Source organism: Brassica napus, chromosome C8, assembly GCF_020379485.1.
Source record: "Brassica napus cultivar Da-Ae chromosome C8, Da-Ae, whole genome shotgun sequence".
Classification (NCBI taxonomy): domain Eukaryota; kingdom Viridiplantae; phylum Streptophyta; class Magnoliopsida; order Brassicales; family Brassicaceae; genus Brassica; species Brassica napus.
In genome coordinates this window covers 46,068,593-46,084,216 of record NC_063451.1, presented here as the reverse complement: position 1 = coordinate 46,084,216, position 15,624 = coordinate 46,068,593, and the positions used below count along the sequence as shown (strand labels likewise).

The window sequence follows — 15,624 nt, the reverse complement described above, 5'->3', positions numbered from 1 at the left end:
CCATTTGGATTGATAAATCCTTTAACCAGATGGTTTGGAAATATATTTTGGTTTGGTTTAGATCGGTTTGAGTTTGGTTGGGTCAGTTCGGTTTGGTTTGGTTCAATTTTTTTGCTCACCCTATTATTGGCCCATTTATAAGATATATAATGTTTCAATAGATAAGATTTATATATTGTTGTAAAGGCTTATTTAAATTTGTATATGTTTGAATTACATTACATATAAACTTATATTTTAATAATATACCTTCAATTGTAACTTTTTAAAAAAATTATCAATGTTTTTTTTAAAATTCATTAGTTCATTTTATCATATGTGCTAATAACTAATATTAAATGCTTAAAGATTAGTGTATACGAATGTTTTTTAATTGTTAAAACTATCAAATAAAATTGTTTATTATTTAAAACTTAAATAAAAAAAATACATGTAAATTTAATTTTTATAATAAGATGTTAAATATAAAACAATTTTAATTTTTTTAAGAAACTATATATTATTTTTCTAATAATTAAGCAGAAATCCAATAAGATATGTTTATAATAAGAAGAAACAAAAATACATGTGGTGGATTCAAACAATTCATTTAATAGAAAAAAATATAAACAACAAAATTATTGGATTTGAAAAAATTATACTCCCTCCGTTTTATAATATAAGTAGTTTTGGCTAAAAGCACGAAGATTAAGAAAATTATTATGTTTTTAAAAAGTATTTTATAATAAATAGGTTAGATATAATTTAACCAATAAAAAATAAGTCTATTTAATTTGATTGGTCACACTGTATTCAATAAATGTAAAAGTTACCTAGAAATACGAAAACTACTTACATTTTGAAACAAAAACATTTCTCTAAAACTACTTAAAATATAAAACGGAGAGAATATAATTTAATATATATACATAAAAGTGAAAATATCCGCGCAAGATCTAAGTTTAATAGTATTGATAGATATTACTAGATGTCTCTATTGTAGGTTGTATTTTAGAATCCCCATGGATTTATGTCCATCAATATGGGGCCTCGCTTTGTTAGTTGGCTCTGTCGTTTAGAGGGGCTTGTGAATCACGTTTTGAATTATAACTAGACCCTACCCGACCTGACCCGAAAGTCAAGGAGTTAGGTGTTCATAAATATGCCCTCAATGATTTCTTCTTCACTACAAAATACAGGAGACTGAGAGTACGTAGTGTAGCCGACGAGCTCCATCGCCGGCGGTCTTCGAACTGCCGTTTCAAACTCCGATTTGCACCATTAAAAAAGAGTCAGGTTCTATATTAAATAAACGCATGAACTTAGGATTCACAAAGACAAAGAAATTGCTATTCTCTATATTATAGTTTTGTTTTTTTTCATGTATGTTATACTATACGTTCAGATCTCATGCTTATCTTATCTAGTTAGCTTTCGTTGCGGTTACTTAAACGTCGTTGATGCGAACGATCTCATGCTCGTTTTCAGGTTTGAAAAAAAATGAAGTCGGAGATGGATCCTCTCATGGTTCAGATTTCACCAGACCACCACCAATCATTACCATCGGCATACACTTTCACTAAGCCCAAGTCGAAACCCTCCATACCATTTCTCCTGTTAATCCTCACTTCACTCGTTTCCGTGGCTTTCACGTTAGGGTTAATATTTCTTCTTTATCCAATCCTGTTCTCCGGATGGAACTGGACAATAAGCTCGTACCGGTATAGCGTCGTTATCGATGCCGGGAGTTCAGGGAGCAGAGTTCACTTGTTCCGGTACTGGTTCCAGTCAGGGAAACCGGTTTACGACTTCAGTGGAGACAACTACGCTAACTTGAAGCTGAATCCTGGTTTGTCTTCGTATGCTGATCATCCGGAAGAAGCTAGCGTGTCAGTCACGAAACTTGTGGAGTTCGCCAAGGGGAGAGTTCCGAAGGCAAGTTTGAAGAGGAGTGACATTAGGTTAATGGCTACTGCTGGAATGAGATTGCTTGAAGAAGATGTTCAGGAACAGATCTTAGATGTTGTCAGAAGAGTTCTTAGATCTTCAGGGTTTAAGTTTCGTGACGAATGGGCCTCGGTTATCTCTGGTTAGTAATGCCATTTTATATTAATTAGGATTAGGGTTTTTATTGATGGCTGACCTGCATTGAGGCATTAAGGCTTGAGAGATGTTCAAGTTTACTTCTTGTTAGTATTATTGGAGTGGTTTGTATTTTTCTTTTTGTTTCTTTCTGTATATATCAAATGTGCCAATCTATTAGGAGTTAAATAATTATTAATTAGAAATCTTTTGGAAAACATTTTTTGGCAGGATCTGATGAAGGTATATATGCTTGGGTAACAGCAAACTATGCACTTGGTTCGCTTGGAGGTGATCCTTTGAAAACAACAGGGATTGTTGAGCTTGGTGGGGCTTCTGCACAGGTATAATCTCTTTTCCCTGTCAATTTTGAGATTAACCTCAACTAGGTGGTGAAAATGGTAACTTTAATTTGTGAATTTGTTTAGGTGACATTTGTGTCAAGTGAGAATGTGCCTCCTGAGTTCTTGCGTACGTTATCTTATGGAAATGTTTCGTACAAGATCTATAGTCACAGCTTCCTCCACCTTGGACAGGTCACTTATTAGAGCAGACCATTTTTCTTTGAGTACTATTCTTTGGATCATTCATTTAAAAGTTTTTTTGAAACTCGTGTAATTGTTTGTCCTTATTTGTTTGCTGCTTATTGATCTTGTATATACTATTATAATTTATTTTAGTTTCATCAAAAATTGTATAACATGCCACCAAACACTAATGTTGATGTTGAAGAAGCTATTAACTTTTGTCACCTTGCAGAATGAAGCACATGAAAAGTTATGGGCATCACTCCATAACTCAGGTACTTGTTGATAAATCTTTAAAGAGTAACAATTATCAGCTTACTTAAATTGTTTTTTTTTTTAATGAATAGTCAGCTTACTTAAACTGGGGAGTTACCTTTACGCAAATTGAAATAAGCTTATTTATCTCAAAACTCATACAGTGTTTCAATCCTTGCAGCTGCAAATTCTCCAGAAGACGTAGTAGTTACTGACCCTTGTACTCCTAAAGGTTACAACCTCGACAAAAATTCACACATGGATTCATTCGAGGAAGGCAGATTAACAGGTTCACTTCAAGCTGCTGGTAATTTCACCAAATGCCGATCCGCAACATATGCAATGTTGCAGGAAGGAAACGGTAAGATAACTTTATCAATATAGCTGAACATCGTTGGTGAATGTCAAGTTTCTTTATCAGGATTCAGCTTTGGTACGTTTTGTTATGTACAGAGAAATGTCCTTATGAGCATTGTTCAATTGGATCAACATTCACACCTGATCTACAAGGACATTTTTTGGCGACATCAAATTTCTACTACACGTCCAAGGTATAATATAATCCAAAAACTCATATCTGCATGGTTGGGTTTTTTTAATGGAACATTGGTCGACTAATGTTTATGTATGAATCAGTTCTTTGAGTTGGATGAAAAGGATTGGCTAGCTGAAATGATTCCAGCTGGAAAGAGGTACTGTAAAGAAAAATGGTCGGAACTGAAAGCAGAACACCCAACAACAAAAGAAGAGTATTTGCTTGGGTACTGCTTCTCATCAGCATATATTATCTCAATGCTTCACGATAGTCTTGGTTTTGCTCTTGATGATGGAAGGTAAATATGTTATCGCACAAATTCAAGAACGGTCTTAACAATCAATGTTGAATTTTTAGGTTTCGATAAATAAAATAAAACTGTGTTTGTTTTGTCTTTGCAGAATTGAGTTTGCGAGTAAAGCAGGAGAGAAAGACATACCACTAGAATGGGCATTAGGAGCTTTTATCTTGAAAACTTCCTCAGCCACTTTTGACTACGCTGGTTTATCAAGAAAAATGCTTGGCTGAAATAGCGTAGCAAAATAAAATAAAATAAATATGATATTGATATGCTATAAAATATCATGTTTCTAATCAAGCACGTTAATTGTGTTATGTATTTTACGTTAAAGTTGTGTTTGGAACTGTTGTCGTCGTTTTCTCTTAATGGAATAAAATTAGCTACTATGTTTATTAAAAAAAATGAATGTCAGACTGATTTAATAGAATATTTTATACGACATTCATTGTCGGTAATATATGTGGCGATATGTTTTTCGTTTCGACATATCATGAACATACCTGCGACCTTTGACTGTCATTAACCCAAAATTCTTTGAGTTGGATTCTTAACAAAAGTTAAGAAACTGTTTCTTAACTTTTAACTAAAAAAGTTAAGAACTGGTTCTTAAATTTTTATTTAAAAGTTAAAAGTTAAAAAACGGTTTCTTAATTTCTGGTAATAATCTCATCCTAATCTAAGATGTTCTTACGATTTACAACACTGTACTTTTAAAAAAAAACTTTACTATCTTTAAGCCCTTTTTCAAAAAAAAAAAAAATTTACCATCTTTGAACGATCCAAAAGTCTATAACAAAACAAAGGATGATACCAACCGGGGGATCCCCACTAACCGGTATTATAACAAAAGTGTCCGTAATTATTTTTTATTTTTTAAAGTGTCGGTGATTTTTCTTTTTGGTTTTGGATTAAAACTTGAAACCCCCTCTAGATAAGTCAGAAGGTTTAAAAGTAAAAGGAAATAAATACAAACCAAACCTCATCGATCTCGCGTTCCTCTTCTCCGACTTCGACTTCAGCCTCTGTTCGTCCAGGGTTCTTCTCATCGACAATGCAGAAGCTTGACCTAATTAGGGAGAATATATACCTCGGCGATATTTGTGCCGCTGCTGAAGTTCTCAAGAATGGTAGCTCCGAAATTTCGCACGTTCTTACAGTTTTACACTGCCCTTCCATATCTGTGTTCGAGGAATGGCGCAACGTGAGACTAGACTCAAAAGAAATCAAGGAAGTTTATGTTGGTGATGATGATCATCAAGGCAGAGAGTTTGCGACAGAGAGTGCGTTGCCATCTGGGAATCTTCTATATTCACTTGAACATACTGGCAAAGATCTCAAGTTTACTAGAATGGCTGTGTTTGCCTACGATCAAGAATGGGAGAATTTGCTTGATTTTTTCGATATTTGCTTGGATTTTATTGATGCTGGCCGCAAAGAGAAAGGTGTTTTAGTTCATTGCTTTGCAGGAGAATCTCGAAGGTAAAATCATTTAGTTTTTTTTTGTTGTTTTCTTTATTACCTTCAATTAACGTTTGAAGCTTTCTCTTGACTATAACTATTACGTTTTTTTTTTTTCAGTGCTTCTATGGTCATTGCGTATCTAATGAGGACCGAAAAGCTTTCTTGTCAAGGTATGTACTATGATTTTTAAAACACGTTTTTCATATCTCTCATGATTCCCTTTAATTGATATGTTGTTTTGTTTTTACAGATGCGTTGGCATCACTGAAGCAAAGTGCTCACGCTAGACCCAATCTTGGCTTCTTAAAACAGGTGAACACTAAATTATTTGATATATATAGTTTAGTTAGAGCTCTGTGAACTGATGTGGATGTTCATAATCAATGTTTTCACATCTTGCAGTTGGATTTGTTTGAAAGAATGAACTTCAAAGTTGACCGTTCCAGCCCTATTTACAAGCATTTCCGTCTAAAAACTTTAGGTTTTGATTTATTTCATCACAATAATTAATTGCATTCACGTTTAGTCATGTATCTGATTATATGATGTCTTGTTGTTTTGTCATACCAGGTTATTTATACAGCAAAGATAAGAGATTTGACAAACTAAAGTTAAGGGCTGATCCGGGAATGTCAAATGAGGGTAGTGGTAGTACGTACCAGTGCAAGAAATGCAAAAATGTTTTGTTGTTTCAGGAGCAAGTCATTGATCACACTCCTGGTGAAGCTGATTTGGAGCTTGATGACATGTTTAAAAACATGATGGGAGAAGTTCACAACAAGAATCCCGGTGATCAGAAAAAATGTACTTCTAGTTTCGTAGAACCTCTCAATTGGATGCATGAAGGTAATACTCTTAATCACGCACATTGTAGATCTGTAGTGGTTTCTTGATTAGTCTGATTTTCTCTTGCTATGTCAGCTGTAGAAGATGATCTGCCTGAAGGAAAGTTACTGTGTCCTAAGTGTAAAGCGAGACTTGGAAGCTTTGACTGGTTAGGAAGTTTTTGTAGCTGCGGAAGCAAGATTGTTCCGGCGTTTCAACTTCAGATGAGCCGTGTGGATTTTATCCCTGTGAAAGCTGACGTGAAGAAGAAGAAGAAGAATATGAAGCATGAGAAGAAAATAGTCTAGAATGTTGGAGGAGAAAGCGCACTTCAATGCGCTGATGATTTTATTGGAGTTTGTATTAGAACTTAGGGATGATGACTGTAACAAAAATTAAAATAAAGAAGACAGGATGATTGATATAAAATTGTATAGTTCTCGTAAGTGTGTTTTAACTTTTTTGCTTAATCAGATCTAACCAATATACCCTTTTAAAATAGTCTAATAACTTTTAGTTGATGATATTATTATGATCCTGACGGGTTTGGTTTTTATTTATGTACCTCTGCAATTTAAATATAAAAAGAATTATGATTTTACTATTATTAAAGAAGTTTCAACTATGTATGCAAATGTTTGTATATTATCCATTGTGTATTTGTTAATTTTGTTGGTATAGTATTAGTAGTATTGTAATTTTGTTGGTATAGTACTGTAATTTTGGTATATATGCATAGGTACCTTGGTTTACAAGATCTAAGCAAAGAGGGAGTTCACGTTGGAAGACATGAATCTTGAGACGTTCTTCTTCAAGAGCTTCCATGTATTGGCCACATCTCTCCCGTTTCTGGTTGTAATCCATATTGCTTAGCCTCTTGATCATGCTGCTTTTGGACAATTTTAGAGAAAACGATGAATACATTTATATGGCAATATAATCACTATCTTGAGAGAGTAAAGAATATATAAAATCGACCCGTAACGGGACGAATCTTGCGTCTCTACTATTCAAGACCCAGTAAAAACTCAACTTACTGTGTTTATAGCTCTGATGTAGCAACTGGCTATGGAGTTTGAGATTTCTTTTTTTTTTCTCCTCTCAAGAGAATCATTGCTTATGAGCGTGACCAAATGCATGTGCTTAGGAAGACCTTTATCCCCTGGAAGTGACCGTGCTTGGTCTATCATCTATTTCATCACCACCTTTATTCCAAACAATCATGTCATCACCACCTTTTGGGATGCTCTGCTGTTTTCTTTGCCATTTGATAATGTTAAAAGTTTAGTTAAAGACTCAGAACAAACGGATCTTCTTCTTTTTTTTGTAAAACAAACTATCGGATCTTCTTCTTAATGTATCACTATATAAACACAACGTTGTATATCCACAATTACAGGATGTCGTTTCTGGTAGCTGACGCTTGCTTAATCGCTAGAGCTAAGAAGAAAATATAGTAGTAGACATTAAGGACCATAATCTTTAATGTCTACTACTACATTTTATTTACTAAGTTTGTATCTTCACTACCTGCTCACAAAGCAAACCGCTCTCTGGTTCAAGTCATTTGTAGATGTAAGAAAGAAAAGAGGTGGTGGCATTGTTACAGTACTTCTGTTACTCTTATATGTTTTGCTGGTTATATATATGTCTACGCATTCTATTTCAGGATAAGGACAAGACTTTTATTTTGGGATTTAAATAAGCCCAAACCTGAATAGTAAACTTAAAAAATTATCTTACCAAACTTTCAGATTTATAAATAGATAATTTGTCTAGACCCAAACAGTTGTTAATAATGAATTAGTCGAATAATGCATTAGTCGAATTATTCATACTAAAACGGCCTATTTAAACAAGCCCAAACCTGAATAGTGAATACTCAGTTTATATTAATAATCGGTTAATAACTGATGGCTTTTAAAAGCCAGCCCATAGTTGGAATGAGTTTTTCTTATATAGTTTCAAATCCTTGTATATTTCATTTGGATAAGTTTATTGTTTTCAACGTATGTAACCATTTACTTCAGTGTTGACAAAAAAAACTGCAAATATACATACGATAATACTAAGTGGTAAAAATGTTGGGGGTATGTTAAATTTACAGAAGCAAGGGATTCCGGCTTTCAGAAATATATATATATAAATTTTGACCAAACTTTTCCCAAAATTCATTTAGCTTAGTAGTAAAAATGTTGGGGGTGTGTTAACAACCTGAGTTCTAGAGGTGGGTATGTTAATTTTGTCCATTTTTTACAAACTGCTAAGGATACTAACATATAGTTTGCGTGAACAAGAATGAAATATTAAGATGTTACGAAACTAAATCGTGTATTTTGTAGAAGATTCAAAAGTAGAGATCAAAAAGAGAGAAGGATCAAACATATGATCTCAAGTTGAAGCAAATTTATCGGATATAAAGTGTTCTCTGAGGTGGTTAGAAAAAAAGTTGTACTTGGACTTAATGTGTATATACTTAACAAGGACTTGGTGTCGGCTCGGCTTTGGGTGGGGTTTTAAAATCTGTCCACTGAGAGAGACGCTGTGTTATGGAACACTACGGTATTCGTCTATATTCAAATGGGGAATATGATGCCACGTTTTAGAAGGATAGGCAAATAGTGGAGACACTGAAGCTTGTGAAAGAGTTTTGGAGAAAATGCTGGAGAGAAAAAATGGCATATCAAGTTGGTCAAAGCTTGAACCAAGACACCCGGCTAATTTTGTGATGATCTCAAAGATATATGGAGATCATTCTCGGGAGACATAATGATGCTGCTAGGCTTTGAGAGATACTGGCTTAAAAGAAAGAAGCAGATGTTTCCTAGATTGAGACCGATGATGGGCTATAATCTTGAGGAGAGAAGCATAGTAGAAAAGAGGAATTACAGAGGTTGATAGAGCTTGATGGACTTCGACACTACTGAAGAAGCTTCTGGTTAAGATTGGATTTGGATCCATTATAGGAATAGCCGTGAACACATTTCTGGAATGTAGATTTTGATATGTCTTTAGTTGCTAAACATCAAACACTAAAACAACATAACACATTCAATATCCAGACAAAAGAAAAGAAGGTTTGCATAGCACACAAGTTTTTTTTTTTTTTTTTGGACAACACATTGCACAGAAGTTAATATCATAAGCACGTCTTCTCCTCAGAGAGAGACTTCTACTCCCTTCTTCTGCTTTCCCTCCCTAGTCTCACTCTTCTTCTTCTTCTGAATTCCCTCCCTGGTCTTGCTCTTCTTCTTCTTCTTCTTCTTCTGATTTCCCTCCGATGTATCACTCTTCTTCTGCTGTCCCTCAGTAATGAAATATAGATTTGGATCTTCTATCTGCTCCCTAGTGAAGCGAGTTAGGTTACCTAAAACAAACAGACAGACGAATCAATGAAAGGTTAAAAAAAAAAAGAATAAAGAATCAAATTTACGTACTTGGGTGAATGAAGCCAGACATGGGTGGAGTGGATTTTCTGGAAGTGGATAAACTTTAGTAACTACAAAATTCAAGCCTTCCACAGAACGACCACTAAGTTCCAGAGCCTTGTCTACAGCATCTGGACCTCGGACATAAATGTAAGCTTTGCTGTCAACTCAAAAATAAGTCACTAGTTAGCAATGGATAAATTAAAAAAAAATATATACTACTGCGAGGAAGAAGACACAAACGTTTTGATAGCACCAGAAGCGGTTTCATCTTGGTAAACAAAAGAACCATGTGAAGAGAAATATTTCTCTAGCTCTATCTCGATATCCTCGACAGGAAGGGAAGTGTCATAACCCGTAACCTTCAACCTAATATTGCAGGAGTATCATATATATTATCAACGTGACACAGACACAATTCCCAAATAATAAATAAATAATCAGAAAGGAAAGAGTAATTTACGTCTGTTGTGGCCAATAGACTTTGACGTCTTTCATAGGAGCCAAGTCATTCTCAAGGTGATTTTCGTGAAACGGGTAAGACTTAATTTGTAAAATCTGTCATCCCATGTCATTTCCATCAAGCCTCAGCGCCTTTTCTACATCTTCTTCATTAACATAAACGAAGGCATATCTGTAAAACAAAAGAAAACAAGTTAATTATATAGTAAGAAGCTGTTAATTTGAGGGAAAGAGCTAGAGGAAGAAGCCTCGAACCTGCAGAGAATAGTCTCTTCATAGTTTCTGGGAATAGAAACATGAATTATTTTTCCACATGAAGCCAAGTGTTCTCTCAAAGCATCATCGACATCCTCCATACGAAGGGAGGTGTCGTATCCCTCAACGGAAATTCTCCTGATGCTGTTGCAAAAGATATTAATTAATCACCACGACACATGATCTATCTATCTAATTACAGATACAAACGAACCTGCTTTTTCGAATCTCTGCATCACTACCCTTCGATTCCAGACCCTACGTTACAAAAGATCTAATCCTACGAAGAAGAAACTATAATCCTTCTCGTTGGGTCTTAAATTTAGTTTAAAGCCTGGATTAGGCCCATTGACTAATAATCCTCTTCCGAAGCATAAACATTTCGAAAGAAGGGGAGAGTGATCATTGAAGGACTGTTTTGCGCTCAAGTCAGCACTTAGCAGGCTGTCATGTATTGGTGCTCGAGAAATCTTCAAGATATTTCACCTTCTCGAGCAGGAGGCGTTGCTTCAAACAATGTTTCCTTGGAGTAGTTTTTTTTTTTTTTCTTTCTTTGGAGTAGTTTCTTGCCATTCACAACCCCCTTTTTTTTTATGAAAAAGGGTTTTTGCCTTTCACAACTTCACAAGATAAATAATTAATGATGATCCCCTTATTTAGTTATCCCTATTGGCATCTTTTTTCAAAGCTAGCCTAACCAACTAAGCATTTCTTAGAGCAACTCAATCGGTCATAAACCATATAAAAAATGCAGATAAAACACATTTGTTAATTTTCTTCACAAAATCACACATCAACTACCACATCATTTAATTTTGCTAATGTACGTGCTACGTAAACTAATTTTACTAACTAGTATGGCACTTGTACAATAACTTTATTAAAAATAAAAATTAATATCTTGTTTTAGAAAATGTAAACATTTATATTTTTGACATCTTAGAAATTTTATTATTTAGTAATATTAACGAAACTTAATTAAATAATAAAATTTTAATCTTATCATTCCTTATAATTTTTCTATCCTATCAATTACTCTTGTGTTAATCTTGGTTATGTGTTTATATATAATTTTCTTAGATATGTTGTGTAATCATGCGAATAATTTTGTGCAATGAGATTAATAATTTATGATATGTTAACGTAAATTCTTTAAATGTAAAAACATAACTAAATTAATCGAGAGTAACACAAATGCAACACTAGTATTGAATTTGAATCATTACAACACATATACAACTCTTATAAAAACGGTATTGTTATAGGAATATAAGGTCGAAACACTTTAATTAATATATCTCTTATATAAGATTAAAAATTATTATTTAATTATTTTTAATTTTAATAGTAATATAAAATTATAAACCTTTAAATCTTAAATCATTTTAACGAAAAAAAACTATTTTTTATTCTTTAAAATACATTATACATATGTCATTTTCGTTAGCAAAATTAACCAATAGAGAATTCACGTTAGTAAAATTAGCTAATGTGGCAGCCGATCTGGCGACTGGCATATGATTCGCCAGAAAAATAAACAAAATGTATGTCATTTAAATTTTTCGAAAATCTATGTATGTTTTTGCACGGTATAAACTGAATATATCGCAATAGATGATTGTTTCCCTTCTCTCTCCTAATTTCATTATTTTTCTTTTGAAAATTTAAAAGTCAATATTTTTATTTAGTAAAAGCAATTGTCCAATGAAAAAACCATGTGGATGAATGTTTCTCAAAAGTTTGAGAAAATATCTCTCTTATAAACCTTATCAAATTATTTCTCTTGTTTTTATTGGTTTTTCAATTTTATATTCTTAAAATACTCGCCGGTTATTCTATGAGATGCTATGGATGAAGCTGCCCTAATTAAAGTTACATACTATAATATATAATATAAACGAATAATTAATTGATATAATATTTCACAGATCTAAAAGCATGTCCGTTGGTAAATTCTAAATAAGTATCTCATTAATTAAAAGAACCAATTGAAAATATATTTTATATATTTATATGTTGCATTAAATAATATGTTTGTTTTTCTAATAGAAATTTTTATTCTAATGTATTAATATCCTTTCAATAAAAGAAACATTTTTCTTAAAGACCCCACAAATTTGTGGTCCTCATACCAATATTTCCACCTATCCCCAGAGGCCCGGCACTGCTTGACACATTGATGTCCGCACTGCTTAAAAGTCAGAAGACAATCCACTTTCAGTTCAGTGATCAGTTTCTTTTCATTTTTTGAGAGAAACTGAAAAAAAAAAGATCTTACAAAGCTTATCTTCTCCATTCTCCACTAAGTCTTTGACATTCCTACTTACGCCTGCACATTTTAATACCAAAACACTGTAAGACTATACCAAACGCAATAGGAAAGTCAGAGACAATCAAATGAAGAACCAAAGCTTAAGTAATACCCTCAAAACTTTTACTCTCATTTGAGGACTATGGTTCATTACTGCTCGTAACCGGCTAACTCTTACGAAACAACATACACAAATGTTCATATGCATATCTGGTCTCGACTTTTACTCACATCTGAGGACTGCAGCTCTCAACTGCCTTTCAATGTTGTAGGTTCTTTACTGATGAGGTCATGGACAATGCTTAGCTCGAGCCTTGCTCGTCCCAGATCACCTAGGCATCAAATTCAAAGATCTGTTTTTTATCAAAACTTTCTAACTGACGAGCTCTGTTTTTCCTTTTCTCAAAGAAAAGCTCTGTTTTTTATCTAGAAATTTCTAACTGACAAATAGCATGACTCACATTTCTTGTAAAAAAGAATGTTGTCATAGCTATTGCAACATCAGTTCCTACTTTCCAGCTGAATTTGTGGAAGGGGTAATGATAGGTCAAAGTGATGCAAAGACTCTGACCTGGTAAGAGGATTTTCGGTTATAGATACATATAAATAGAAGGGCCGTTTAATCTTCTTCCTTTATGCAATTATAAAGCATCTGAGAGAATGACAGGACGATATCTCGTGAGAGGTAGCTAATCTTCTTGTAGTCTGTGAATCACAGTTATTGGAGCTTGGATCTTATCGTTCTCGTGTTTCCATACTTTGAATATAAACATATAGAATAACCAGGTTCTTGACGTTGGTAATACGGCAAGAAGTGGCTTCAACCATCATTTTCTCATCTTCGAAGCTTCAAACTCTTCATTGTTGACACAAACAATTAATCTGAGCTTATTGTTAGAACATGCTTTGTACATTAAAAATTCAAAATTAAGATTCAGTGAATAACTTAGTAACTGTCTGAAACCAGACCCTGCAATATTAAAACATATCTCATGTGTTTAGTGATCGTCGAAACTCTGATTAGTTTCATAATCTTCATTACAAGTGTTGGCGTTGGCCATAAGACGCTCAGTTCAAAACAATGAAAGAAAAAAACTCTGATTGTTTTAATCTCATTTGGGCAGAGAGTTAAAAGCAGAGCGAAATGATCGCTAGGAAACACTGGAAGCTCTAACTTCTTGATCGCCCCCTCACCCTCTTCCCTTACACATAGGATAAACCAAGAATCGCCTCTTTCCCAACCATCTCGATTCTCCAAGCCCGGACAACAGAAAAACCAGTCTAACCATACGGGTCAGTTACAACAACCACAGGAATTTGACAAATCTACAAGCAAAGAACCACAATCTTTACCAGCATGCAGAATTAGCCACGGTGATTGAGTCGCATCTACTGAGAGAAAACAAGTATACTCTTTCCAAGAAAATCTCATCTATCTCAGGGATAAATTTTTACAAGAGCACACAAAAATCGCATGTCAAGCTGCTTCCAAATCTCGCAGATGGAACTCACCTAATGTCATATGAGATGAGAAGAGTGAAGTTAAATAAGGTGACCGATACTCAACTAAAGATCTTCACGCAAGAGAAAAGTGCTCTCGAACCAGAAGCTATTCCACAATATTAAGAGTTTCAAACAAAGTAAAGAACAACCATTAACGAGCAAGGACAGACACACACATTTAAGGAGTTTTAAAAATCCGACCTTTCGTTTCAATTTCGTTGATCTTCTTCTCCGAACCACCATGGCGTCGTCAAACATGACTTATCTGTGTTAGCTCAAGTGCTACAAGTTAATGGGACTCTTCTTGACCGCGACTGTCCACTCACAGAAAGACTTGATCAGGCTCCTATCGATGATTCTGTAAGTGTATTCATTTTCTTGCATTTTTTTCTGTCATCATCAGCTGTTTTCCTTTTTTTTTTTTTTTTTGCAGAATCTGCAGAAGTTCATTCCTACTAAAGTTCGTGTTCATTCGATTTATCCAAAACGATACAGCAATTTTAGTCAAAGGAGATCTGATGCCATGAATGCCCAGCTTGTTAAACATGTGAGGGGTGGTTGTGTTGCTGCTCGTATTGTAGTCTATCCATCTTACCTTAAATTGGAAGGAAAGGTAAAATCTTCTTATATCTATATATATATATATATATATGAATATATGTTTATGTCCACTGTACTTATCAATCATACTTTGAACAGGATATCTACTATCCCACTAAGTATGAATTGGATTGTCTCGAGCCTGGTGGACACGTTGTTCTCTTAACTCATTACGCTTATGATGCTAATCGACGTCTCTACTACCAGTTTCAAGAGACTGCCGGTGTAGAAGTCTGTGATGAGGGGGTATGTATGCATACGTTTATGCCGATTTAGTTACCCATTTTCTTGAGATCGATGCGTGATATCTGTTGCTTTTTGAATTTCTATTCTACTTGCACTAGAATGTTTCAGGTCTGTGATTTTTGAATGTTGGATTGAGACCAGGAAAAAGCCTTAAACCTTCTCTAGAAGGTTCTATAATTAAAGGACTTATTAAAAAAGTATCAATCTAATTTATTAATTATAGTATAAAATTATTGTCAACACCCAAATGTTGATTATAGTATAAAATTATTGTAATTGTAGTAAATTCTGCTCCGATTCGAGCATATTCGTCCTCTTCCGGGTCCTATTCAAACTGCATAAGATTTGTTTTGACAATATCGTTCCCAATGTTGATTATAGTATAAAATAATAATAATTATAGTAAGTTGCTTCTCGGATTGGAGCATACTACTCGTCCTCTCCCGGGCCCTATTGTTTATCATGATAAGACATTTTTGTTGTTATGTGACTGAAAAATATAAATAAGACATGATAAGACAGCTTCCGGCTGTACATCTTTAATATAATATATGCTCGGCAAAAAGTTCGTCGATGCTAGTGAGAAGATTCGTTCTCGTTGACTCTGCCGCCACGTTCATACTAGATGTAATATCAGCCAAAGTGCAGCCGAAAAATGCACAATAATATCAGCCAAAGTGCAGCCGAAAATTGTTCCATATTTTCTACTTTAATGAAATAAAAAATATAGAAGTAAAAAAGTGTGAAAGACGGAACGAATATATATAAGCACAAGATGTTAAAAACCCAAATTAAAAATGGCATTTTTTCCTGAGTAAATATATAGTATTTGTTTCGGTGCAACCGTGCAAACT

General features: G+C 34.1%; 2 protein-coding genes and 2 long non-coding RNA genes across 5 annotated transcripts; 3 read left to right on the top strand and 1 right to left on the bottom strand.

The window, feature by feature from the left end:
• Nucleotides 1-1,127: 1,127 nt before the first annotated feature.
• On the top strand, nt 1,128-4,081 carry LOC106377868 (probable apyrase 5). 2 transcript variants are annotated; one of them, XM_048765274.1, is made up of 9 exons: nt 1,128-1,275; nt 1,468-2,068; nt 2,293-2,405; nt 2,490-2,597; nt 2,821-2,863; nt 3,025-3,204; nt 3,297-3,394; nt 3,480-3,676; nt 3,780-4,081. In XM_048765274.1, exons 2-9 carry the CDS (start codon nt 1,480-1,482, stop codon nt 3,904-3,906), a joined length of 1,455 nt encoding a protein of 484 aa, XP_048621231.1. In that variant the 5' UTR covers nt 1,128-1,275; nt 1,468-1,479; the 3' UTR covers nt 3,907-4,081. The 2 variants fall into 2 exon arrangements, with proteins under 2 accessions (XP_048621231.1, XP_048621232.1); XM_048765275.1 differs by having other exon boundaries at nt 1,149-1,270.
• Nucleotides 4,082-4,218: 137 nt separating this feature from the next.
• Nucleotides 4,219-6,435, top strand: LOC125591302 (dual specificity protein phosphatase 12-like). Its single transcript, XM_048765276.1, has 6 exons — nt 4,219-5,158; nt 5,258-5,310; nt 5,391-5,452; nt 5,543-5,621; nt 5,711-5,986; nt 6,062-6,435. Exons 1-6 carry the CDS (start codon nt 4,731-4,733, stop codon nt 6,271-6,273), a joined length of 1,110 nt encoding a protein of 369 aa, XP_048621233.1. The 5' UTR covers nt 4,219-4,730; the 3' UTR covers nt 6,274-6,435.
• LOC111200398 lies at nt 6,008-10,736 on the bottom strand. The gene is made up of 8 exons (XR_007327252.1): nt 10,325-10,736; nt 10,111-10,254; nt 9,857-10,027; nt 9,637-9,762; nt 9,403-9,553; nt 7,003-9,332; nt 6,709-6,851; nt 6,008-6,220 (listed from the first exon to the last, which is right to left on the bottom strand). It is a non-coding gene; the product is annotated as an uncharacterized LOC111200398 (long non-coding RNA).
• Nucleotides 10,737-13,694: 2,958 nt separating this feature from the next.
• Nucleotides 13,695-14,926, top strand: LOC125591301. The gene is made up of 2 exons (XR_007327251.1): nt 13,695-14,537; nt 14,624-14,926. It is a non-coding gene; the product is annotated as an uncharacterized LOC125591301 (long non-coding RNA).
• Nucleotides 14,927-15,624: the final 698 nt, after the last annotated feature.